The sequence below is a fragment of the Bos indicus genome, chromosome 6 (assembly GCF_029378745.1).
Source record: "Bos indicus isolate NIAB-ARS_2022 breed Sahiwal x Tharparkar chromosome 6, NIAB-ARS_B.indTharparkar_mat_pri_1.0, whole genome shotgun sequence".
Classification (NCBI taxonomy): Eukaryota; Metazoa; Chordata; class Mammalia; order Artiodactyla; family Bovidae; genus Bos; species Bos indicus.
In genome coordinates, this window is record NC_091765.1 from 42701867 (window position 1) to 42726947 (window position 25081).

Genomic DNA, 25081 nt, shown 5'->3' on the forward strand with positions numbered 1-25081 from the left:
TGTGAAGAGCAGGAGTGTTTGCCTTCACAGAAGCAGTCAATGTGCAAAACACAGTGGCCATGGCAGCAGGGAACACAGACCTGGTCCTCGATGTGGCATAACCTACTGGCATGCTCAGCAGGTCAGAAATCCTTAGAGCCTCAGCTGCTAAAAATTTTAAATGAGAAAAATGAATGACCTGATCTCTTAAGAAAGCTGAAACGTATCTTAAGACTTTATGATTCTATGAAAAATAGAGAAATCTCAACTAGCAAGAAGTCAAAGATTTATCTTTTATAATATGGGGAGGATGCAATGTTTTATTTACTATTTGTAAACATCAAATTTCAATTCAAATACTAAGAATATAAGGCATTAAGTCATTGCTCATCACCTGTGATTTGTGCATCAAAACACTCTTGAATATTTTTAGTGGAATCTTCATTTCATTCTAAATTTTCTCTCCAGTCTCCACCTCTCCAAGTTTCAGGCTTCTCTTTCTTCTGTTACCTACAAAAAGCTATGTTTCAAATTAAAAAGTGCTTACTTAAGAGTGAACACTTGCAGGTAGGGCAACTCCTCACTTCCTGCGGAGGAAGAAAAAGCAGAAAAAAGTTGTTTTTCTATTAGATCTATGGGTCAAAGATGCAGATTAAACATTGGAATGATATATTGCAAAATAACAGAGCAAAATTTAAATAGCAATTCAAATAAATAAGAATGATTTATTCCATTTCTTATTAGTTTGTCTTGGTCATTTCTAAACATCATCCTGCACAAATTCATGAACTTACCTGGAGACCCTGGGCCAGGAAGTAGTTAAATGAACAGGTGCCAAATTTATCCACTCAACTGCCTTCTTTTCCCCACCAAAACGAATGTTTTTAAAACCAAGAGCTAACAAAAGGCCTATGTAGAACTACCAGTTTTATTAAGACAAAATAATTTATTTCTAAGGTAGTAACTCAATGAAAAGTGAACATTTTCACCATAATGAGTGATTGCCTGTCGTCCCCTGTGAGAATTACTTGATGCATGAAAATACTAAGTCTCTCAGGTTTTGAGGTTTATCAAGCTTCTTGATTTTAGCATTTCTTGAACATATACTGTGTTGGACAAAAGGTTGGTTCAGTTTTTTCCTAGGATGGCTCCAATAGTGCTTGTCTTTAACCTCATTCAAAACAATTTTGTAGGTTGTATTGTGACAGCTGTCTTATCAGCATGCATTTTACAAAAAGTTACCAAAATTTGTGGATTTTTGTGTAGCCATTTTAATATTGAAGATGGAAGAAAACAAGCAACATTTTCTGCATATTATGCTTTATTATTTCAAGAACAGTAAAAACGCAATTAAAATGCAAAACAAGATTTGTGTAGTGTATGGAGAAGGTGCTGTGACTGACTGTGTCAAAAGTGGTTAGTGAAGCTTCATGCTGGAGATTTCTCGATAGATGATGCTCCATGGTCAGGCAGACCAGTTGAAATTGATAGCGATCGAGACATCAGTAGAAAACAATTGATGTTATACCATGCTAGAGATAACCAACACACTCAAAATATCCAAATCAAGCACTGATAATCAGGCAAAAACTGCTACAGTTCTGATTCATCCACCATATTCACCAGACTTTGTGCCTTCAAATGTCCATTTATTTCAGTCTTTACAAAATTTTCTTAATGAAAAAAAATTTCCATTCCCTGGAAGACTGTAAAAGGCACCTGCAACAGTTCTTTGCTCAAGAAGATAAAAAATTGGGAGAAGACAGAACTGTGAAGTTGCCTGAAAAATGGCAGAAGTTAGTAGAACAAAACAGCGAATATGTTGTTTAATAAAAATTTAAAATGTGTCTTCTATTTTTACTTGAAAACCAAAGGAACTTCTTAGCCCACCCAATACTTTTGAATCTAATCTGATTCAACCTTGAGACTGATGCCAAAAAACAGATCTAAGCTCTGCCGACAGTTTCAGGCATTGTCTTGCGTATCAGGGGAAGCACATGCGCAAGGCAGCCGGAGAAGACCCAGGAGAAGACCCATCTGACGTTTGCAGGATGGACTGCAGTGAGACTGGAGATGAGAGACAGATAAGGACTGGGGTGCATCAACAACCAATGAGAACTTCTGGATCAGACCTGTTTTTGCCCTTTGGATGGAATTTAAAAATTAGCACTTTAACGTGAACCTGAGGAACTTTACCTGTTTAAGGACAAAGTAATTGCCAACACAAAAGAATCCAAAATAAATGAATGTGAACCTTATATGATAACTCTTCTTCATTCAGGTTCATATATGGGAAGGGGATTAAGGAGGCATAAACTTCCAGTTAAAAAACAAGTAAGTTATGGGGCTGCAATGTACAGTATAGGGAATAGAATCAATAATATTTTAAGTGCTTTTATGATGACAAATGGTAGCTAGACTTACTGTGGTGATCACTGTCTTCGTAATGTATAAAAATATAAAATCCCTATGTGGTATACCTGAGACTAATATTGTAAGTCAAATTATACTTCAATTAGTAAGAAATAACAGGGATCTCATTGGTGGTCCAGTGGCTAAGACTTTTTGCTCCTAGTGCAGGGGGCTTGGGTTTGATCCTTGGCCAAGGAACTAGATCCCCACATGCCACAACTGAAGAGTTTGTATGTCACAACTGAAGATCTTGCATGCTGGAAATGAGACCCAGCGAAGCCAAATAGCAACTAAAGATCCCACATGCCACAGCTGAGACCCAGCACAGCCAAATAAATATTTTTTTAAAAAAAGAAAAAAAAATAACTTGTGTTTGAAAAAAAAGAATAAGTAAACCAATATATAAACCACTGAAAGCCACATAAATATAAAAAAATGGTATTAATATGACCAAAGTGATAGGGTGAAAATAAGGTAATTTAGGCAAAGTTTTTAGGCATTTGCATTTTCAAAAAAAATTGTGAGATTAAAAAAAAAAACTTATAGTATTTAAAACAGTATTTACAAAATACGTCACTCCAGAAGCCATTTGATTTACATGCCATCATCAGTGAAGCTAATCATGTAAAAAATCTGATAATTGATTTATGTATAATTCTGGCTAAATTATCCCAATGCACAAACTTCATTAAATTAGAACTAAATGCTTCTGGGACTGTAAAATGCAAAAATGTAAGATTGACACAATGACAAACACCTATTTATTGTATTAAATACAAGCCTGAAACGTTAAGTAGATAGTACAGATTTCAAGAAAATTACATTTCAGATTCCCAAAATGTCTTGCTGGTGCTTTGACATGTGAAACACTGTTTTAGAGGCTTTTTCCAAAATTTATAAAAATGCAACACTTGGGGGATATAAAATACACAAAATCCAAAACTTAAAAGTTTATTCAAAATTCTTTTGAATCCCTAAGGTGGCTGTAAACAGTCTGCTTTTACATGTTCATAGCTTAAAGGAATGTGACTATCACAGTTTATATGGATTTCTTGCCCAGGAAGCCCACCAAGTCTACACAGTAGTTTCGTGTTTCCATAACCCAGTCCTCACATTGCCAGTGCTATCCGTACCCAGCAAGGGTCCCTCCTGCCCACTGCTTTTGATTGGTCCGTTCTGAATGGCCAAGTTCAGGCCATAAGACTTCTGCTGACTTTCGAGTTCAACTACAGTTGGCTTCCTTACTGCATCTTTTTTACTACTAGTTGAAACAGGCTTTTCAAAATTCCTGCTGCTTTTGGGAAGCGTACTACAGGCATCACTGCTATCTTGTTGGGGGGGGTTGTACTGTCTCTCTCTGTAGGCTAAGTACGCCCTCCGACTCCGAGAGTGTCCTTCATTACTGCCCAGCCGACTTTTCGGCAGGCCATTCTGCACACTGCCTTCCACGCTCGTGGGGACGTCGTAGGCATATTCTCTGAGGACCGTGAGTCTGCTGGCCCGGTGCCCTTTACTTCTGTTTTTATGATGGCGGCTTGGGTGCATATTTGTTCGAAATGGAACTTCTAAAGGCGCCACATGCATTTTAATATCATTGTCCATTGAATGTTCTGTCAGACTATTGTCGAGCTGAGGCGTGGCATTCAAAGGTAGGGAATTGGTGTGGCACTGGGCCGCGGCAGCCTGCAAGTTGGTTAATTTGCAGCCCTGGGAGGAGTTTTTGAAGCTCGAAGCACTCTTGTTTGTGCATGAAGATTCTGCACTGCTGTTGGTGCACTTGGGAGCCTCCCCGCTCGGCCCGCTGGAGCTGGGGGGCTGCACATTGACCTGGACTGAATAGGTGCTCCGTCCTGGGCAGCAAGTCATGATCCACGCGAGCCGGACATCCTCCCTGTTGACACAATGGTGAACCACGATGAACGCACTGAGGCTCAAACACGTGGCTCCAAAAAAGAAGCTAAAAACCAAGTCCAAAGGGTAATACAAAGAAACAGCCAAGGCCCCAAACATCCACAGGCCGACATACAAGAGCAAGGTAAGGCTGGCCCCCAGAAGCTGAGCATGGAAGGTGTGTTCGTTTCCCAGGGCCGATGTGGAAATCAGGGACAGGGACATGGAGTCCTGATGATTGACTTCTCCGTTTTCATTGGCTGCCAGCCGCTGCTGCTCCTCGGTGGGCTCCTTCAGCTCGTATTTGCGCTCAGGGTGTCTTTTCAACTGAATAAATATGCTGAGAAAGTACATACAGTTTACGAAAGTGATGAAGCTGGCGGGCCCGTAGAAGGCTCCCAAGGAGGGTTCCCACGCCATCCAGCAACTAGGAAAGAAAACGGAGAACCAGCTCAAATGCTCCATATGTCAAGAAAGTGTTTAAGAAGTTGCAGTAAGCTTTAGTTCCTGGGAAACAGTTCAAGGAACCAACTCAGGTACAAAGAGAACACTGAATACTCACTAGGGTGCATTTGGCCGACTGCCGTAATTCTTGATGTTTGCGGCTGCAGTGATGCCACAAACTATGACGGGTATACCACCACCGATCAGGTAGAACCTAGTAGGGGCAATGATGGAAACAACAGCTCATCAATCTAATTGCTTTAGGTGTACACATTGTAGGATCTCATTTCTGCAGAAGTTATTCCTTAAAGATTAGTCACTATTTCAATAATTCAGGAGAGGTTAACATTTGCAGGCTCCTTTGTTAACAGTAACATTTTTTTTTAAGTTTTTATTTATTCTTGATTTCTTTAGTTTAAAAAAGCGGAAGATCTACCAAGTTTGAGTTGAAGGAAAGCTGATCAGCTTCTGCCACCCTGTGGGCAGGCGAAGTAACACCCAGTTCCTGCAGGTAGGGCTTTGGCTTATACTTGTTTCTTTTAGATTCAGCCAGTGGAGCAGAAAGTTAGTCCACTGCAAAATGGACTTGAAGATCCCACTATGCCACTGTTCACACTAAAAATGTAACAACATCGTTTATTCATTAATGCCAGGCTAGACCTGCATATTAATGCTTAGCAGGACCTGCTAGATCTAATGTCCTGCTGCTATGTATGCTTATCCTCAGTCAGCTGAAATGGAGGTAAGGAAGGTACCTGGATCCCAGCTGCCCACAGCGCTTGGGCCCTTCCTCACCAACTGCCCACAGACCTGCTGGGAGGAACTGAGGGAGACGGAGTGCTAGCTGGTCCTCTGAAGAACAACTTTTGGGGCAGAGAGGAGCAGCTTCTCTGAGTGCTCTGAAAAGATCCTAGGGAACTTCCTGGCCTGGTGAGCTACCCCTGGGTACGCCAGTCTTAACTCTGCATTTGCCAAGTCCAGAGACACAGTCCACACGCTGAATTGGCTTGATAAAGGCAATGTTCACAATGCATTTTCCCATATATTTTTTTCTTAGTCATGCTTATGGGTACTAAAAATCTTCAATATGATATTACTGCTGAAAAAGACAGCTAATTACTCCCATAAAACTATAACTATGTCTTTTATTCCACAGATTAGAGGAAGGCCAGCATTTGTGACCCTGTCCTTCTTCCTGTTGAACCAATTCATAGCTGCTTCTGACCTGACAAAGAAGCACCAGTTCACCCAAATTTGTCTCGAGTTCCACAGTACTCTCTGCCACTCCTTCCCCACCTCCACTCCAGGACTGCCTGCTACCAACTAATTCTTACTTTAAAGCTTTAAATCTACTTCTCCACTGCTTCTTCCTTCCAGCCTATGTGTATGTTCACGTTTTCTCCATCCTAAAACTTTCCTTCAACTACCACCTTCTTTCTTGCTCCCTTTGGTGACAAACACCTGGAAACAACAGCACCAACATGTGCCTCACATTTATTGTGAGGTGACACTGCTTCCAAGCTACCATGCTACTGAAACTGCCCTCTCTGGGGCCAGCAGACTCAGGAAAAGTCCCTGCCCATCATCCATGTAGCCCAGATGCTGAGTTTCCTTAAGCTCCAGAACTCAGGGAAAGGACGGCAGCCTACAGGGTGAACCTGACCGTCTAAAGCAAAGGGTGTACCTACCAGCCACAGAGGACTACATAGGCTTTGGCGCTCAGGCTGCCTTTTACTAAACCCTTTGTGTTTTTAATCACCGAACAGAAAGGAAACCCAACAGAAACAAACAGCTGCATGAGGATGGATCCCTGTCTACTGGCCAAACACCATCACCCTCAGGTCCTTTAACACCAGTGACAGGGGTGTCAAATCGCATCCTAGAATCTGGCTGTGGCCAAGCACTCCTTCTGTCCCTTGCCGCTCACTGAACCACTCTCCCCTCAATCTTCAATGTTCTCTTTCAGTTCTTCCCTTTATCTGCTATGGCCCATCTACTCAACACTGATATGGCCCAGGGATCATTGTTAGCTGACTTTTCCCTGGGAGAGCTCATTCCTTATCAGTGCTTCAATGAACACATGTTAACACATCTCCTGTCCTGTCAAGGGGACACAGAGTGTGTCCTCTCTGCTGAGCACTAGACTCCCCAAATGTAGAATTTCCATGAGAAAGTATGGGTGAGCCCACTTCCCCTGTGCTTACCCTCCCTGGGTCCCCCCACCCACTTTTCCTCTGTGACTTTCTCAGTTGATGGATGCACCATCTGCAGAAGGACCCTAGCCAACTGGAGCAGACAACCTGCAGCCACCTTCAAATCCCCATACAGAGCTCCCAAATGCAGCTAGTCATCACTCCTAGAGAAACTGCCTCAAGTTCCTGAACACGTGTCCTCTCTAACCTCCATGCCACTGTGCCGGTGGCAGTCCTCATCTGTTGTTCAGTCACACAGTCATGTCTGACTCTTGGTGACTCCATGGACTGCAGCACACCAGGCTTCCCTGTCCTTCACCATTTCCCAGAGCTCGCTCAAACTCATGTCCACCCAGTCGTTGATGCCATCCAACCATCTCGTCCTCTGTCACCCCCTTCACCACTTGCCTTCAATCTTTTCAAGCCTCAGGGTTGTTTCTAATGAGTCCGTTCTTCACATCACATGGCCAAAGTATTGGGAGCTTCAGCTTCAGCATCAGTCCTTCCAAAGAATATTCAGAAGTGATTTCCTTTAGGATGGACTGGTTGGATCGCCTTGCAGTCGAAGGGATTCTCCAAAGTCTTCTCCAACACCACAGTTCAAAAGCATTAACTCTTCAGCACTCAGCCTTCTTTATGGTCTAACTCTCACATCTGTACATGACTACTGGAAAAACCACAGCACTGACTACACAGACCTTTGTCGGCAAAATCTCTGCTTTTTAATATGCTGTCTAGGTTTGTCATAGCTTTTCCTCCAAGAAGCAAGCATCTTTAATTTCATGGCTGAAGTCACCATCTGCAGTGATTCTGGAGCCCAAGGAAATAAAATCTGTCACTGTTTCCATTGTTTCACCATCTATTTGCCATGAAGTGATGGGACTGGATGCCCTGATCCTAGTTTTTTGAATGTTGAGTTTTAAGCCAGTTTTTTTCACTCTCTTCTTTCACCTTCATCAAGAGGCTCTTTAGTTCTTCCTCACTTTCTGCCATAAAGGTGGTGCCATCTGTATACCTGAGGTTATTGATATTTCTCCTGGCAATCTTGATTCTAGCTTGTGCTTCATCCAGCCCAGCGTTTCTCATGATGTACTCTACATATAAATTAAATAAGCAGGGTGACAATACACAGCCTTGAAATACTCCTTTCCCAGTTTTGAAATGGGCAAAAGACCCTATGCAGTACTCATGAGGATCTCCTAATGACCTCAGCAGAATTATCTGTAGATGTCTCCTACTTTTGGGCCTTCTAATGTATAGCCCACAATTTAATCTGGCCCTCTAAAACCTGAAACTCAGCTTTTACTCTGAATCACGCTACTCTACACCATAAACCCTAGGTTCCAGCCACAGTCAAACCGCACTTCTCAAATCTGTTCAGCTTGCAATATGATCCTGTATCTGAAGTGCCACCTCTGCCCTTTATGTGGTAGTCAAGCAATTCTTAATAGCCCCCCACTCTCCCTGACCCCTCAGAATTACAGTTCCTCTTTGGCGCTTTCAGAGAATGTACTTCCACTCCAGCTCTTACACAGCTACAGTAGTTCTTCTCACACCTGTCTCCTCACAGACTGTAAAGACCTCAAGGACAGGTCTTCTACCCATTGAGAATAATAATTCACTGACAACTGATTTAAATTATGATATTAGGAATAGCACGACACCAAAACTGTTTTTTCTTTCTTGGAGAATAATGACACTGATACATACTTGAGAAGACTGAAATCTACTAAACGACCTCAAGGAAATAAAAACTAATATTTTCAGAGTCTATTCCATGGCCAGTACCATCCGTCTGAAGTGCTTTACACATTAAGTCACTTATGCCTCACAACAAGTCTATGAAAGAGAATCATTCCCACTTTCTAGATGAGATAGAAAGACAAGAGAGGATACAAAACTTCACAAAGAACTCCCAGCTGCAAGGCTGCTTACAAGTCTATTCTTCCACGTTCCAAAGTTCACTCAGCAATTTTTTGTTATGGCCATACTTCATTAAATTTCATATGTGTGGACATTTAACAGAAGATAGTACATGAAGATATTAGATACCTGAGCATTGGTCTTGGTGGAGGTGGCAGCTCATCAGGATCCTGGCATCTTTTAGCTTTTTTAGTGACTTGTTTGTAGATGTTCCGAGCTGTCACTCCCACCCACAGTACTGTAGCAAGAGTGGAATAATGAAGAATTATTCCAACCTGGAAAGAAGAATACATGAACTAAAATGAAAAAAAAAAAAAATTCCCCTTTACAATCAAAATATAATAATTGCCAGTAAGCTTCCTCAAAAAGACTGCTAAGTTATTTTGAATATCTGACTCAGAAACTGTACGAAGGTATATTCTACCGATCCATTCCTTTGCCCGCTAATGAACAAAGAAAGCACTCTAAAAGGCGTATAATAGAGACTGAATCTATAGTTGAATATAGGAGGCCCATGGACTACAACTTATACCTAAGATGACACTAAACATACCATGGAATTCACTCCTAGACAACAGTAAACCAAAGCCATGTTTCTCATAGATGCTATGCTATAAATTAGAGTCGAGTTCCTAAAGTCTATTTTAAAGAGGAATGCAGAGGTGAAGGGTAAGTGAGAGTGAAAGCGAATGCCACTCAGTCTGTCCAACTCTTTGCAACCCCACGGACTATACAGTCCACGGAATTCTCTAGGCCAGAATACTGGAGTGGGGTAGCCTTTCCCTTCTCCAGGGGATCTTCCCAACCCAGGGATCGAATCCAGGTCTCCCACACTGCAGGTTGATTCTTTACCAGCTGAGCCACAAGGGAAGCCCAAGAATACTGGAATGGGTAGCCTATCCATCCCTTCTCCAGGGGATCTTCCCGACCCAGGAATCAAACTGGGGTCTCCTGCATTGCAGGTGGATTCTTTACCAACTGAGCTATCAGGGGGACGTCAAGGGTAACTGGAGGGCAAAAGTCACAGTCAACAGAGAATAAACTTTGGAGTCGGAGACCTGAATAGTTCTAATTCACAGCTTTTATGTATCAAAATGGATGGCAAGCAAGCAGTATAACAGATCGGTGATTATTTGAAATGAGTGAGCTCTGGAATTAACAATTTTGCCTGGTTTTAAAACCAGAATCTACCCCTTGTGACACCTAAGCAAACTCGCAGAATATCTCAAGCACTGTTCTCATTTGTAAACTGAGGATAATATTAAAGTACCATAAGGCTTTAAATAGGACACCCTATATAAAGCATTTAGCACTTTGCCTGGTACATTATATGTGATTAAAAATACAGCAATATCTTTATTATTATTATGAGTATGGTTTTAAGAAAATAACGTAAACATTCTTGAAATTAATGTTCCTCATGTGAATAGTAGAAAGACTATCCATCCATAAGCATCCCTAGGGGTTTTTGTAGGGACTGAAAGGGCACAATATCTGGGACATAATAAGTACTCAAAAGGTGATGGAGAACTGCAATATAGGTAAGTGATGACATTGAGTTCCTCCCAGAGGGATGATGGGGGGCACGTTCACCTTGTGAACTGTGTCTGAAGCAACAGCAGTTAGAAATAAAATTCTAGATAGACAAATATGGGGTAAGAGAGGTTTAAAATCTATTTTAAGAAAAATAAATGCATGGAGCAGCAAGGACATAATTCAATTTTCTTATCTAATTCTATCTTTTGATCCTTTCTTCTTACACAATGATTACACATGAACTTCTATCAATGAAAATTTCCAAGGAAAAAAAAACTTTTTTTTAATTCAAAAAGGATGACTCTACAATCTCAAGAAAATCAAATTGACATCATCAATCCTAGGTAAGTAACAGAACAATCTAGACTGCTGTCTAAGGCTCATGTTAATGAGACATGAACCTCATTAAACTTGGTGACATGGAAGTACACAGATTATTTTGCAGGGCAAACACTAGGGTGGTCACTTGTCCAGGGAAGTCACTGTCCTCTCAATGGCTGAAAGGGCTAAGAGGGTGATCCAGCCTGGCTGAACCAGAGGGTCAGAGTATCTTCATCTTTTAAAAATTTGTTTAATTTTTATTTATTTGTATTTTGGTAGTGTTTTGCAACACAAGGGATCTTAGTTCCCCAATCAGTGATCGAACCTATGTTCCCTGCAATGGAAACATGGATTCTTAACCACTGGACCACCAGGAAAGTCCTCACAATCTCTTCTTCTTACGCAGAAAACTTGCTCCATGGTTCCTATTAGTTTTACTCACTGCACTAGAAAAGCAAAGCTTACCGATGCAAGTGGAACAAAAAGCATAAAATAACCCTCTGAGCTATCTGGTGTCACATCAAATGTTGTAAATAAAAATAGTATAATTGGATTTGGTGCATAAAAACCAAAACATTCAAAACCAATCAATGATATTGACTCAAAATGGTATCCTTTGCTTCTACAGTTTTCTCCGATGTAGAGGTCAAAAGAATGAGACAAGGCTTCAAATAAACTTCAAAACAGAAGTTAAAAATATTTTCAACACAGGAGGTGCAAGATGGAGAATTTTCTTGTTTTAGATCTAATAGGTAAAACTCAACCTTTAGATTTTGAAGTGTTTCCTATGGCATTTCAAAATTTGCAGAGAAGTGTTCATACTTAAAAGATACTAAAGCCTTCCAGTTAAACAATTATTACCAATAGTGGAATTTTAGGGGTCTAATGGTACCTGGTAATAGTCACATAAGCAAATCACCAAACGTTCCATAAGACAGAATAAAGGAGGCACTGAGATCTAGTCTAGCAGCAATGGTATTCCTATCTTTTGGAAAAAGTTGCCTCCTATTTTGGGATTCCCAGGTGGCTCAGCAGTAAAGAATTCACCTGCCAATGCAGGAGACGCAAGAGACGCATGTTTGATCCCTAGGTTGGGAAGATCTCCTGGAGAAGGGAATGGCAACCCGCTCCAGCATTCTTGACTGGAAAATCCCATGGACAGGGGAGCCTGGTGGGCTACAGTCCATGGGGTCACAAAGAGTCAGACACAACTGAGCACACATATGTGCTTCCTATTTTATTCTCCATCGGACACTTGGGCTATACTTGAAATACAACCTCTCTGTCACAATTTCTCCCAAATAAATCAGATACATGTGGGAAATTTGTAAATAGTTTGGAAATAATCTAATTTATAGGGCATGTAAATGATTCATTAAATGCAACAGATTAGAACTTAAGAAAGTCACCTTACCTCAAGATATCAATTTTCAAAGGTGCAAAATGGATACAAAAAATTATCTTGAAGAGTTGGACTTTATATGTTACCTAACCATAAACATTCACATACCAGAGATGAGACATTTTAACAGTTGGGTTTTTAACCACCAACAAAACCTATAATAATGCAGCGTACACAGCAAGTGTGCAAAAAAATCATCTTTAATACTCATAGTCTGATATGAATACATATAAAAATTAAGAGCATCCACTACTGAATGCTTGCTGCTGCTGCTGCTACTTCTAAGTCACTTCAGTCGTGTCCGACTCTGTGCAACCCCATAACCCCATAGACGGCCTCCTACCAGGCTCCCCCGTCCCTGGGATTCTCCAGGCAAGAACACTGGAGTGGGTTGCCATTTCCTTCTCCAATGCCTGAAAGTGAAAAGTGAAAGGGCAGTCGCTCAGTCGTGTCTGACTCTTAGCGACCTCATGGACTACAGCCTACCAGGCTCCTCCGTCCATGGGATTTTCCAGGCAAGAGTATTGGAGTGGGGTGCCATTGCCTTCTCCAGAATGCCTGCTATGTATGCCAAAATGTATTAGACAATTTTTTATGTGCTTCTATTTTATCCTCTTAGTGTCACAATTTGTTTAGTGCTACAGACAAGGAGATGGAGGCTGAAAGAAGTTAAATCATCCTCTAGAGGCCACATGGAGAGTGGTGGGGCAGCAACTCAAACCCAAAGCCTGAGACTCTTCTATTACATCATCCTGGTCCTCAATAATAAGAAGGCAGTGTTAAGGGTGGGGATTGGCAAGGAATACTCAAAGAGACTGTCATTTGAATCAGGGCTCTGCCACCCAAAGGCCCTAGACTTGGGGCAAGTTATTTCAATTCTCTAAGACTCAATTTCTGTACTAATAAAATATGAGTAAGAACTACCTCCTAGGGTTAATGTGAAAGTTAACATAACATACTTGCAGTAGCTGGCAAGTAGAAAGCTCTTAACATCCATGGATTGAATCTCCCTGTGTATCCTATGTGCCCGTGCAGCAGTCCTCTGGATAACAGACCAGAAGACACCTGAGAAGGTCGGCTGGCACAATAGTTAACAGATGAAATCGTGGAGTGGTAGAGCAACATGGTATCCTAAATATTTGTAGCCAAATCCTTTCACTGCATAGCTAGGAAACCAAGGACCAAAAACTAACGATCACACAGTTATCTGGCAGCACATCCTGACCCAGAACCCAGATCTCCTCCAAACCCTGCTGAGTCAACAGCCTCTTCTACTCTATCACTCAACTTCTCAGTTTCCCTTTGGCTCCTTTTGCAAAAGAAAGTTCAAGGCTACAGCATGCACCCATGGCACCACCCAGAAAGGATGACATAAGAACCAGAGTGGGAAGTCCCTGGCTGGTGGGGCCTTTAATAACCTCAGCCAATTACTTCAGGGAAGAAACTGCATTAGAACCTGTTCACACCATTCATAAAATACATGAGCTCTAAAAGGGAGATATGCCAAAGACAACACCAATCATGTGCACCTAAGAAATGCATGTAGAAGATGCACGCTTCAGGGTTCAGTTTTAGAGATGGAAGACGAGCCCACCCCATTATTTTGCAGAAGAAACATGAAGCCCCTACTAGGTTAAGGGACTGTCCAGGTGTCTAAGTAGGTAAAGAATCTACCTGAAATGCAGGAGACCCAGGTTTGATCTCTGGGTTGGGAAGATCCCCTGGAGAAGGAAATGGCAACCCATTCCAGCATTTCTTGCCTGGGAAGTCCCATGGACAGAGGAGACTGGCAGGTACAGTCCATGGGGTCACAAGAGCCAGACACAACTGAATGAACAAACCACCACCACTAGGTTTGTTCATGACAAACATGAGCTTGAGCGAGCTCTGGGAGTTGATGATGGACAAGGAAGCCGGGAATGCTGCAGTCCATGGGTCGCAAAGAGTCGGAGATGACTGAGCAACTGAACGGAACTGAGGTTAAGAGACAAGCCACACAGGCTGTTCTGGCAGACACAGCTGGCTACTAACTGAATAAGTATTAGAAACATAAAGTGAAGCAAGTCATGTCTGAGTCAGAAATAATAAGAATGATGCTATGTCTTTCACAGAGGAAGAACACTAAAAAAAACAGAAGAAAACAACATATGAAAACATCTAGAAGCCTGCCCACCTCACACTTTTTCAGGTAATTCTTTACCTAATAGACATTCATTCTTGAGGCCCTGAAAACTCAGTGTACTTTCCTATCCTTTTCATTCTAGAAATGGTATAAAATACCATTCAGGATGATGAAAGGCAGTCATTTCTACTATGGCCTCTTTCTGTTCATTTCCTTAGTAAAATAAATTTATGTGTCTACTTCCAGAAATCAATGAGTATTTTTAGACAGAATTGAGACTATTACCACCATTGTGTGTTGAGTACTCTAATAGTCTATGTTCAAAACAACTCCAGGGTTGAATGAGTTCTACTATTTGCACACAGAGGCCATTTTTGTTCATTTACCCAGTATCTGCTGAGCACCTACTATGTCTCAGGTCTTATACTGATTCTTGGATGAACACTGGTGAATTGAATCAGTACAATCCCCATCCCTGTAGAGCTTCGAGTCCACGGACAACAAATAGGTAAATGCTAGTCAATTATAAAGTTTTGCAGGCACTATGGAATGTTAATCAGCTAGGATAATGAGGGGAAGAGGTGGAGGGACTGCATCTCTAAAACAGTAAACTGAGACCTACAAAGTAAGTGGGAGTCACCCAGGTGAAGAAGGGAGAAAACACTGAGAAAAGAGAAGCACTATCTTCTGTACACTTATTAAGTTGATTTGGGATCCATTACCTAACTTCTTGTAGGCTTCAAACAAGTTTGATTTCAGATGTATAGTAATGGCCCTAATACAGGGGAATATTCTGCACAGCTAAGAGATAATTATACCAATAACCGTCATAATAATAGCTTACATTACTGAGCACTTACTGTATACCTGGTACTCTGGAGTCATTTAATTCTCTCAACAATTCCTATATACACACACACATACATATTTGAAACTGTTTTACATGAAGAAAATATTGGATTCATCATCAGCCTTAGGTTAATGACACATTCTAATGACTGAGCCGAGCACACAAGCATGGCCTGCCTTTATTTAGTTTCTTAAATAGTTTTTTATGTGTCCATGAACCTATCAATAAGACAAAAGGCAGGATCTTGACAAAAGCCTGTATCAGCACCTAAGAACCCCTGCACCCAAGGTATCATCACCGTTTATCCTGTGCTTATCATCCCTTTGCTTTCTTTCTTAAGATTTTACTGCACCTATGTGTTTTCATTAAAAGTATGCTGTTTCATTTTAGTTATGTTTGTCTTTATAAAGAAAAATATCAGGATGAATGTAATTTATGGGACTTAATTTTTTCACTTATATTCCTGAGACTGACTCACACTGCTACGCCTTGTTGTAATTCATTAACTTTGACTCTTGCATAATATCAGCATTTATTCATTCACTCTCTCAGTGATGGGCACTTGGGTTGCTTCCAGGTTTCCGCTACGGTGTAGACTGCTGCTATGAATATTCACAGGCACTTACTCTAAGCCCTGTAGTGGGACTGTGTAAAAGTTTACCTGTATAAGGTAGAGCTCCTGGAGTCATCCACTTACATTCCTACCCAGTATGTATAAAATATGTGGATCCACGTGTTCTTCAATACTTGGCACTGCCGGGCTTAATTTTTGCTGACAGAAAAGGCATAATATGGTAGCGATCTGAATTTGCATCTCCGTCACCACCAATGCCGTGTACGCTGGTCCTGTGTCTCTTCTCTTATGAAATGCCTGTCACTCTCACCACTTCTCCAACTGGGCTGTTTGTGGCATTCTCACTGATTAGTTTTTAATATATACATTTTTTAATTCTAATGCTCTGTCAGTAATTATGTATTGAGAATTCATGCTGTGATATGCTTAGTCACGCAGCCGTGTCTGACTCTTTGTGACCCCATGGACTATACAGTCCAAGGAATTCTCCAGCCCAGAATACTGGAGTGAGTAGCCTTTCCCTTCTCTAGGGGATCTTCCCAACCCAGGGATTGAACCCAGGTCTCCCGCACTGCAGGCAGAGTCTTTACCATCTGAGCCACCAGGGAAGCCCATATGTACTGAAAATAGTGTCTTCTAATGTGGAACTTGTCTTTTCACTTTCCTTACGAATCTTTATTTTTTAAAGAAAAAGATATTTTTAGTCAAAAGTACATTCTTTCTTTTCTAGTCATATTTAAGAAATCCCTCCTTATCCCAAGGATTATGATATTTTCTAATATAAATTTTAACACTTTCGTTTAGACTTGTAATATTTAATCTACCCAAAGCTGACTTTTTTAACATGGCATGAAGTACAGATCCACTTTAATCTTTTTTTCCACATAGATTTTCCTCAGCTCCCTTAACTGGACAATGGTCTGTCTTGACCCAGCTGATGAGACACGTAACATCTGTCTCATACCAAATCTCTGCGTGGGTCTGCTTCCAAGGCTGCTATTCTACTGTGCTGATCCATTTATCTCTCCCTACTCTGATGCACACTTTTAATTCCAACAGCCTCAACAGTTTGGGTGATTAGAAGACTTCCTGCTGCTGCTGCTAAGTTGCTTCAGTCGTGTCCGATTGTGCGACCCCATAGACAGCAGCCCACCAGGCTCCCCCATCCCTGGGATTCTCCAGGCAAGAACACTGGAGGGGGTTGCCATTTCCTTCTCCAATGCATGTAAGTGAAAAGTGAAAGTGAAGTCGTTCAGTCGAGTCTGACTCTTCGCGACCCCATGGACTGCAGCCTACTAGGCTCCTCCGTCCATGGGGTTTTCCAGGCAAGAGTACTGGAGTGGGGTGCCATCACCTTCTCCAAGAAGAATTTCTACTCTACTATTTTTCAGAAGTATCCTAACTATCACTGATCCTCCTTTACTTTCATATAAATTTAAGGACCATTTTATTGAGTTTCATGAAAAATTCTCTTATCTACAGATTAATTTAGGAGGAACTGCTACCTCTCTGACTTTAACTTTTCCTATCCTTGGACCTAGTGTATTTCTCCATTTATTTAGGTCTTCTTTAATATACACTAAAATTTTACCTGCAAATCTTGAATATTTTTATTATTTCTAAGTACTGGATATTTTTTGATACTACATAAATGTTACCTTCTCATTAATTATGTTTTCTCTTGGTTACATTTCTGCATACTAGCAGCACACTTTGTATATTAAACTACATAAAAAAACTACATACATAGGAAACAAGTTTTCCTATTTTTCTAATAATTTATCTGTAAATTACTTTAGCTTTTCTAATGCAAATAGTCTCATCATTTGACAACAACTCAATTATTATTCCTAACTTACAGGTGAGAAAATTGAGACACAGAAATGTTAAATATTGATATCAGGATCAAAGATAATTGTAGTCCTATGTTCACTGCAGTGTTACAACATTCAAGAGCTGCAAACAATCTAAATGTCTATTGATAGATGAATGGATAAAGAAAATGTGGTGTATGCATACAATGACATATGTATTCAGTCTTAAAAAGCAAGAAATCCTGTGACATACTACAACATGAATGAACCTTGAGGATATTATGTTCAGTGAAATAAGTTAATCATGGAAGGAAAAGTACTGCATGATTCCACTGACATAAGGTATTTATGAAGTCAAGCTCAAAGAGACAGAAAGCAGAATGGTGGGGCCAGGAGGTGAGGGGAAGGGATACAGGAGGTGGCCGTTTCGGAGGTCTAGTTTCAGCCACACAAGATGAAAAAGTTCTAAAGATCTGCTGTATGTCCTTAGAGTTAAATCACCATACAACACACTTAGAAATTGGTTAAGAGGGTAGATCTCATTATCTGCAATTAAAAAAAGTTGAACAAATTGCCTATAAAAACACTGGAAAAAGCAGAACTGACATCCATATCCACGTAATCTGAACTGTGAATTTCTATGTGACACTGTTTGCTATGATGCACATAGAAAATAATATGGAAATAAATACAATTTTATGTATTTCCTACTCATATGTTAAAAAGTTTTGTTTTTTATACTTATACTATTAGAACACTGTTTACTAATGCTATATATGTAATCATTTACTTGAAATTAAGAGTTGAAGATTTTTAAATTCTTCATATTTACCATACCTAGGAAGTTTCTTGTTTTTATATCTTATAGTTAAAATCTTTATAATTCCTGTTTCCATAAATAGATAAGATTTTTAAAATCCTGTCATAAAATGTTACTTCTTCAGGTATATCAGAATTTTATAAATTTTTAAAATTCAACGTTTGTCATTATAACAGACATAACAAGCAGCACAAAATTCCCAAAGATAAAAAGACAAGCTCCATAAGTCATATATCCGTTGTGAAATTATAATTCAGAACTTGAAGTATACTGCTGAATTATTTAAGTAACATTCAGGTTAACTTTAATTAGCTAAGGAAAAAAAGCTTTAAAGAAACAATTTTCCTTTTACAGTCAATGAAACATATGAAATTACTTTTTAATACCAGTATATTTTTTTTATTTTACTTTTTCACTTTGACTTACAGCTTGGCAGACGCTGGCATTTCTAGTTTGACTTATTCCTCCCACAAAGACCACACAGGTCAGAAAAATATGAAAGCACAAATTCACAAGCATGTGCCAGCCTTTGAGACTGATTCTAATCAAACTGTTAAAAGAAAAGGGAAAAAATTAATACTCGGGTTAATATACTTGAAGCTGGACATCTCCAAGTTAACATACCTAATTCATACAAGGCCAAATGTAAATGTGCAAACATTTTATTAAAACATACTATCACACACACGTACAGGTTTTGAGAAATCCCTCAACACAATACAGTTTCTTAACATTTAACTTTATACACTAAAAAAGACAAGTCAAATGGAACTACTACAATCCACTAAAGGCTACACAAATTCTCCATAATAAGAAATCGTCCGCTTTTGTTAGTTATGATGTCTTATGACAGATGGATTACTTGTTTGCTTCCCAGAAATTTCTACAAGGTGCCAATCTCTATTTTTCCTGACCTACTAGGATAACACGGTCTAAACAACCAATGCATTTCCTCGTGGCCTTTCATAATGAAATGCTCAAGTCTTTCTTTCTTATATCAAAATCTCCTTGTTTCTTAACTAAATGTCAAGAAATGTCATATATGTCCAGCTTAAAGAGGAAAATACATTCTAGCAAAACCTCTTGAAAATGTATTTCTGCTTAGCAAATTCTTTCAGTTCATTATATCTTACCATAAAATAAAAATTTCTGTACCTTTGCCTCTAATTAACAAAAACCATATCCCACACTTAAATGCCACAAGCTTTCTTAAATGCCATGTGTAAAAGAGACTATCACAACAGGCAAAAATTTATGAAATAGAAATAATACCACAGTCTGGTTCAGGAAGATACCTCTGCAGGTAACCAGGCTCCACTTTGACCTCACCCTCATGCCCCACTCCCCAACACACACTTCCCATGTTCTTTGCCAGGTACAAACCCAGCAGGATGACTGGACGCTGCAGAAGATGAGTTTATCACCACGTGCACTTATTATTTATGTCTTGACTTGCATGAAGAAGGCCTGGAGGTACTCTGAAGTAACTGCCCTTACTTTGGAAGGACAGCATGGTATTAAATTAGGTATAAAATTAGGATAACATTTTATCCTAATTAAATGTGAAATAACGTCCACAGGCCTCTGCAGTCGGTTTCATTTCTTACCTGTGATGGTATATGTAACTGACGATGACTGCTAAGAGGCACAAGAGAAGAATGACAGCAGTCGTGTAGACCACAGGGTGCAGGAGATGGGCTGCCTGGGTGTAGAATTCGGATCCCGTCAGATCCTGAAGGGAAAATGAAAGCATTATTCTAGGAATGCTGCTCTGCACAAAGTTGTTGGGATTTTCTCAGGGGCTAAAATATACCGATAAAGAGAACTCTGGCCCTTGGATCTCTTCATTGTATCCAAGGGCTATGTTTCATGCCATTTTCCTCACACATTACTATGCCCTCCTAACTTGTACTGTGTTAACTACTCATGTAGTATGTATAGACACATACATGCACACATACACACACACTCTTCTTACAACAGACTATCTGCTTTATAAATGTGAACACTGACTCTCCTTTGATGGTAGTGTTGAGGGAAAGCAGTGATTTAGAAGGTCAACCACAGACTTCAGCCTTTTTAATGCCCTCGGTTTCCGTGATGGTTCAGACGGTAAAGAATGCAGGAGACCCAGGTTCGATTCCTTGGTCAGGAAGATCCCCGAGAGAAGGGAATGGCAACCCACTCCAGTATTCTTGCCTGGAGAATCCCATGAACAGAGAAGCCTGGTGGGCTACAGTCCATGGGGTTGCAAAGAGTCAGAAGTGACTGAGCGACTAGCACTTCACTTTTACCCAACGTGTCACTCTGCATATTCACCAGCTAATAAGGTACAAGACAGCAGCAGTATCTCTTAGTCAATAAAGCCTAACCTCCCGCAGTCAAGTTCAACAAATATGAAGGGACCAGACACTGTGCGAAGGACAGGGATGCAATGCTAACCCATGATTCTTGCTCTTGAAGAGCTGAGAAGTCACAGGGTCCTCAGACACACAATGAGATCACAACCATGTTTGATCAACATAAGGGCAGCCCTGTGACTGAGCGCTTAGAGATCAAATACCAGTAATAACAAATAAGAATAGCAGATCACTCACAGAGCATTTATCCTAAACCAGGCACCGTGCCAGCACCCTACACAGAATAACCCTATAAGCTAGGTATATTGTTAGTCCCATTTTATAGCTTAAAAAACTGAGGCACAAAGAGGTTAAGGGCTGGGAAGATCAGATCTGAAAGAGTTTGTGGCTGCCAAGGCTCTTCTCCCTAAAACAAAGCAGACAGTGACGTCCTAAAACGAAAACACCATTCACCTGAAGGCTTCCTTCCTGACAAAGGACTGGGGCAGGCTTGGAAGATGTCTCTCCCGGGGCCCCGGACCCCAAGCCAGACAACCAGGGTGTCAGGAGACAAAGCCACAGATTCACCAGGTCCTGTCACCAAATTCTCTTTCTAAACCGATTCTGAAAGCTAGAAAATGACAGCTGGACGTGGAAAGGAGTTCACAGTGGGATGCATCTCTAGTCAGGAAGTTATTAAGATAATTCTTAAAACTAGAAAAACCAAGATGTGAAGACAGGAAGGAATGGGTGAGACACACGAGGAAACTGACGGCTCAACAGAGGAGGAGGAGGGAGGGAAACAGCACACTTTCCTGGGGAGAATCAGTGCTCAATTGTGTATAATTACACAGCCAGAAAGATCTATCCGAACACCTTCGCAAATCCTTCATCATTAACAAATGACTAACAGAGGCCACAGAGCCTGACAAAAGTCAGAGTTAATGAGAAACTGGAGGCACAGCAGGGGAAATTCCACTCCAGCCCACGGTCAGGAGTCACAGGCCTGTACTTCATCTACGTATTTGATAAATGCCAGCTGGGTGACCACCGTGGCCAGGCACTATGCCAAGTACCAGGTATTCAGGGAAACACAGGATCTCTTGGGGGCTGACAGTCTATAAACTAAGACCCGAAAGGGAAAATACAAGACAGAAACCTACAGCCACCATTCTGAACAACCTGTCCTTGTAAGATGCCCATGGTCTATGGTACACAGTTTCAACATATCAATACTTGCATTCTGCTAAAAATCCAGAATGTTAGAAGAGAAATTCAAAGACGACTGGGGCAACAAGAGCCAGTTAGACGCTAGCTGGAGTGGACAGATTCTCCCTCGTTTCTATGAAAAGCTTCTATTCCCATGGAGAATAAATGAGGACAAACTTTCAGCGTCTAGGATGTGGTCTCTTCACTCTTTCTGTGCACTGCCTGTTTTCCAATCCTTCAGGAAATGTTCCAAGAATACTTTGCCACCACTAGCTGTATGACCTGGGGCAGTTACCCCACAGTAAAATGGAGACACCACAGTCATCTCATCTGGCAGGGTCTGGGGAAGGGGCAGAACCTGTGTATGCTTGACTTCCACAGGCCTTTGCAGAGAATAAAAAAACACAGGTGGCTGGATATTATCCAACAAAACATCAGACAAACTGCCAGTTCAGTTCAGTTCAGTCACTCAGTCATGTCCGACTCTTTGCAACCCCATGAACCGCAGCACAACAGGCCTCCCTGTCCATCACCAACTCCCGGAGTCCACCCAAACCCATGTCCATCGAGTCGGTGATGCCATCCAACCATCTCATTCTCTGTCGTCCCCTTCTCCTCCTGCCCTCAATCTTTTCCAGCATCAGGGTCTTTTCAAATGAGTCCGCTCTTCTCATCAGGTGGCCAAAGTACTGGAGTTTCAGCCCCAACATCAGTCCTTCCAAAGAACACCCAGGACTGATCTCCTTCAGAATGGACTGGTTGGATCTCCTTGCAGTCCAAGGGACTCTCAAGAGTCTTCTCCAACACCACAGTTCAAAAGCATCAATTCTTCGGCGCTCAGCCTTCTTCACAGTCCAACTCTCACATCCATACATGACCATAGGAAAAACCATAGCCTTGACTAGATGGACCTTTGTTGGCAAATTAATGTCTCTGCTTTTTAATATGCTATCTAGGTTGGTCATAACTTTTTCCAAGGAGTAAGCATCTTTTTATTTCATGGCTGCAATCACCATCTGCAGTGATTTGGGAGCCGAAAAAAATAAAGTCTGACACTGTTTCCACTGTTTCCCCATCTATTTCCCATGAAGTGATGGGACCAGATGCCATGATCTTCATTTTCTGAATGTTGAGCTTTAAGCCAACTTTTTCACTCTCCTCTTTCACTTACATTTTATACAATATTTATGGTTAAAAGAATTCAGTTTTCTCAAAAGCCAATGAATGTGACATAGCATGAGCAGGAAGCTGGATGTTGACACAGAGGACCCAGAATGTTAAAACTCCAAAGTAGTCCTGGAGGAAGGAGCAAGTACCACTGACTGTCGCACAGGGGCATTTTTGTTGTCACAATAAATAGACCTTTCTAAATGAAAGAGAACCTCTGGCAAGGTGTGAAGAGCCAGAGAGTTAAGAGCTCAAGCTTTGCAGGCCAAAGGCAAAATTGAGGTTATTATGCAGGTACTTATTAACCACTTAAAATATAATCTTTAAAACTTGGAAACCATTTCTAGCTTTCCAGCATTTAGAACATCAAACAAACAAATAAGAGCTGACTGGAACAGGCCTGTGGATCAAATATTTGCCAGGGTTTGCAGACTCCATTACTGGTGTAAAGGAGACAAATCAAGTTAATAAAAACTTGATCTTGTATCTTGATGACAAAATGTAAGAGAATTTAAGGCCATATAAGACAACTGAGAAGATCAGGATAGGAAAGAAGAGAAGTTAAAGACTAAAACAAAAGAGGTAAGGTACAAATCTTAAGTTAAAACTATTTTCAATTATATCCATCAACAAATAGAGGCTTTGTGATACTGTAACAAAAACACAGGTGAAAGGAGTCCACGAGCACCGATTTCCAAATATAGAACAAATGAAGCCCTGGCGATGCAATGTGCAGCAAGGGACTACAGTTAATAATAATACAGAAGTTTGAAAGCTGCTCAAAGAGTAAAGCTAGTTTATACCATATGAGAAAAAAATTGTAACTGTATACTGATGGATGTTAACTAGACTTATTGTGGTGATCATTTTACAATATACACAAATACTGAATCATTACATTGTATACCTGAAGCTAATAAAATGTTGTATGTCAATTATACCTCTACTGAAAAAAAATCTACCTGTTCAGAAAGACACACATCAAAAGACTTCAATCTCTTTAATTTCACAGAAACCCATGATTCTTGCTTTTATTCTCTTTTTATAAATCAAATCACTTCCATTACAAAAAAATTACCAAATACATTGTCCAAATGGCCACTAGGAGACACCCATGGAAGAAAAGTACAAAGTGTCATTCACATTTGCAATACCGTGATACATAACATAGGAAAAGTCTGCCTCTGGTGCTTATTCAACCACAGTCCATCACTAAATGGTGATCTTAGTCACTCTTACATATGGTGCAAAGTTTAAGGGCTTCCCAGATGGCGCTAGTGGTAAAGGACCCACTTGCCAAAGCAGGAGACATAAGAGACGTGTGTTCAATCCCTGGGTCAGGAAGATCCCCTGGAGGAGGGAATGGCAACCCACTCCAGTATTCTTGCCTGGAGATTCCCATGGACAGAGGAGCCTGGTGGGCTACAGTCCAAGGGGTTGCAGAGTCGGACACAAATGAAGTGTTATTACTACTACTACTAAATTTAAGAAAACAGGCCAGAAAATGGAAAGTAAAGTTCACCAAAATAAACTGCACCAATTCAGAGAATATTAAAACATGTAAAAGTGTGTTAAAAACTACAAAAGTACTTATTATTAAGGAACCAAATAAACGGAAGAAGAGCTTTTGAAATTTTTATTAACCTGATAGAGATTGATACAATAGTTTTAGCCTGAGAATTACTAAATATAAGATCACTGCTGCTGCTGCTGCTGCTAAGTCGCTTCAGTCGTATCCGACTGTGTGTGACCCTGTAGACGGCAGCCCACCAGGCTCCCTTGTCCCTGGGATTCTCAAGGCAAGAACACTGGAGTGGGTTGCCATTTCCTTCTCCAATGCCTGAAAGTGAAAAGTGAAAGTGAAGTCGCTCAGTCGTGTCCGACTCTTAGCGACCCCATGGACTGCAGCCTACCAGGCTCTTCCGTCCATGGGATTTTCCAGGCAAGAGTACTGGAGTGGGGTGCACTAGCAGTTTTAAATAATTTACTGGCATCACATCAATAATAATTATAAATTAATTATGGTTTAAACTCATCAAGATCTAAACAATGGAAGGAAGACCAAAGAAAAACATCTCAGTTTCCCT

At 40.7% G+C, this 25081-nt stretch overlaps 1 protein-coding gene across 4 annotated transcripts in view; it reads right to left on the reverse strand.

Moving 5' to 3' along the window:
• Positions 1 to 3326: 3326 nt before the first annotated feature.
• The window catches only part of ADGRA3 (adhesion G protein-coupled receptor A3), a 132498-nt gene continuing 110743 nt past the window's right edge, over positions 3327 to 25081 (reverse strand). For all 4 annotated transcript variants that reach the window (XM_070791228.1, XM_070791227.1, XM_070791230.1 and 1 more), the window contains 5 exons: positions 19887 to 20011; positions 18706 to 18829; positions 8970 to 9115; positions 4844 to 4939; positions 3327 to 4708 (listed from right to left, as the gene is read on the reverse strand). In XM_070791228.1, coding sequence (XP_070647329.1) covers positions 3466 to 4708; positions 4844 to 4939; positions 8970 to 9115; positions 18706 to 18829; positions 19887 to 20011 — 1734 coding nt within the window. In that variant the 3' untranslated portion in view covers positions 3327 to 3465. The remainder of the gene's footprint in view (positions 4709 to 4843; positions 4940 to 8969; positions 9116 to 18705; positions 18830 to 19886; positions 20012 to 25081) is intronic.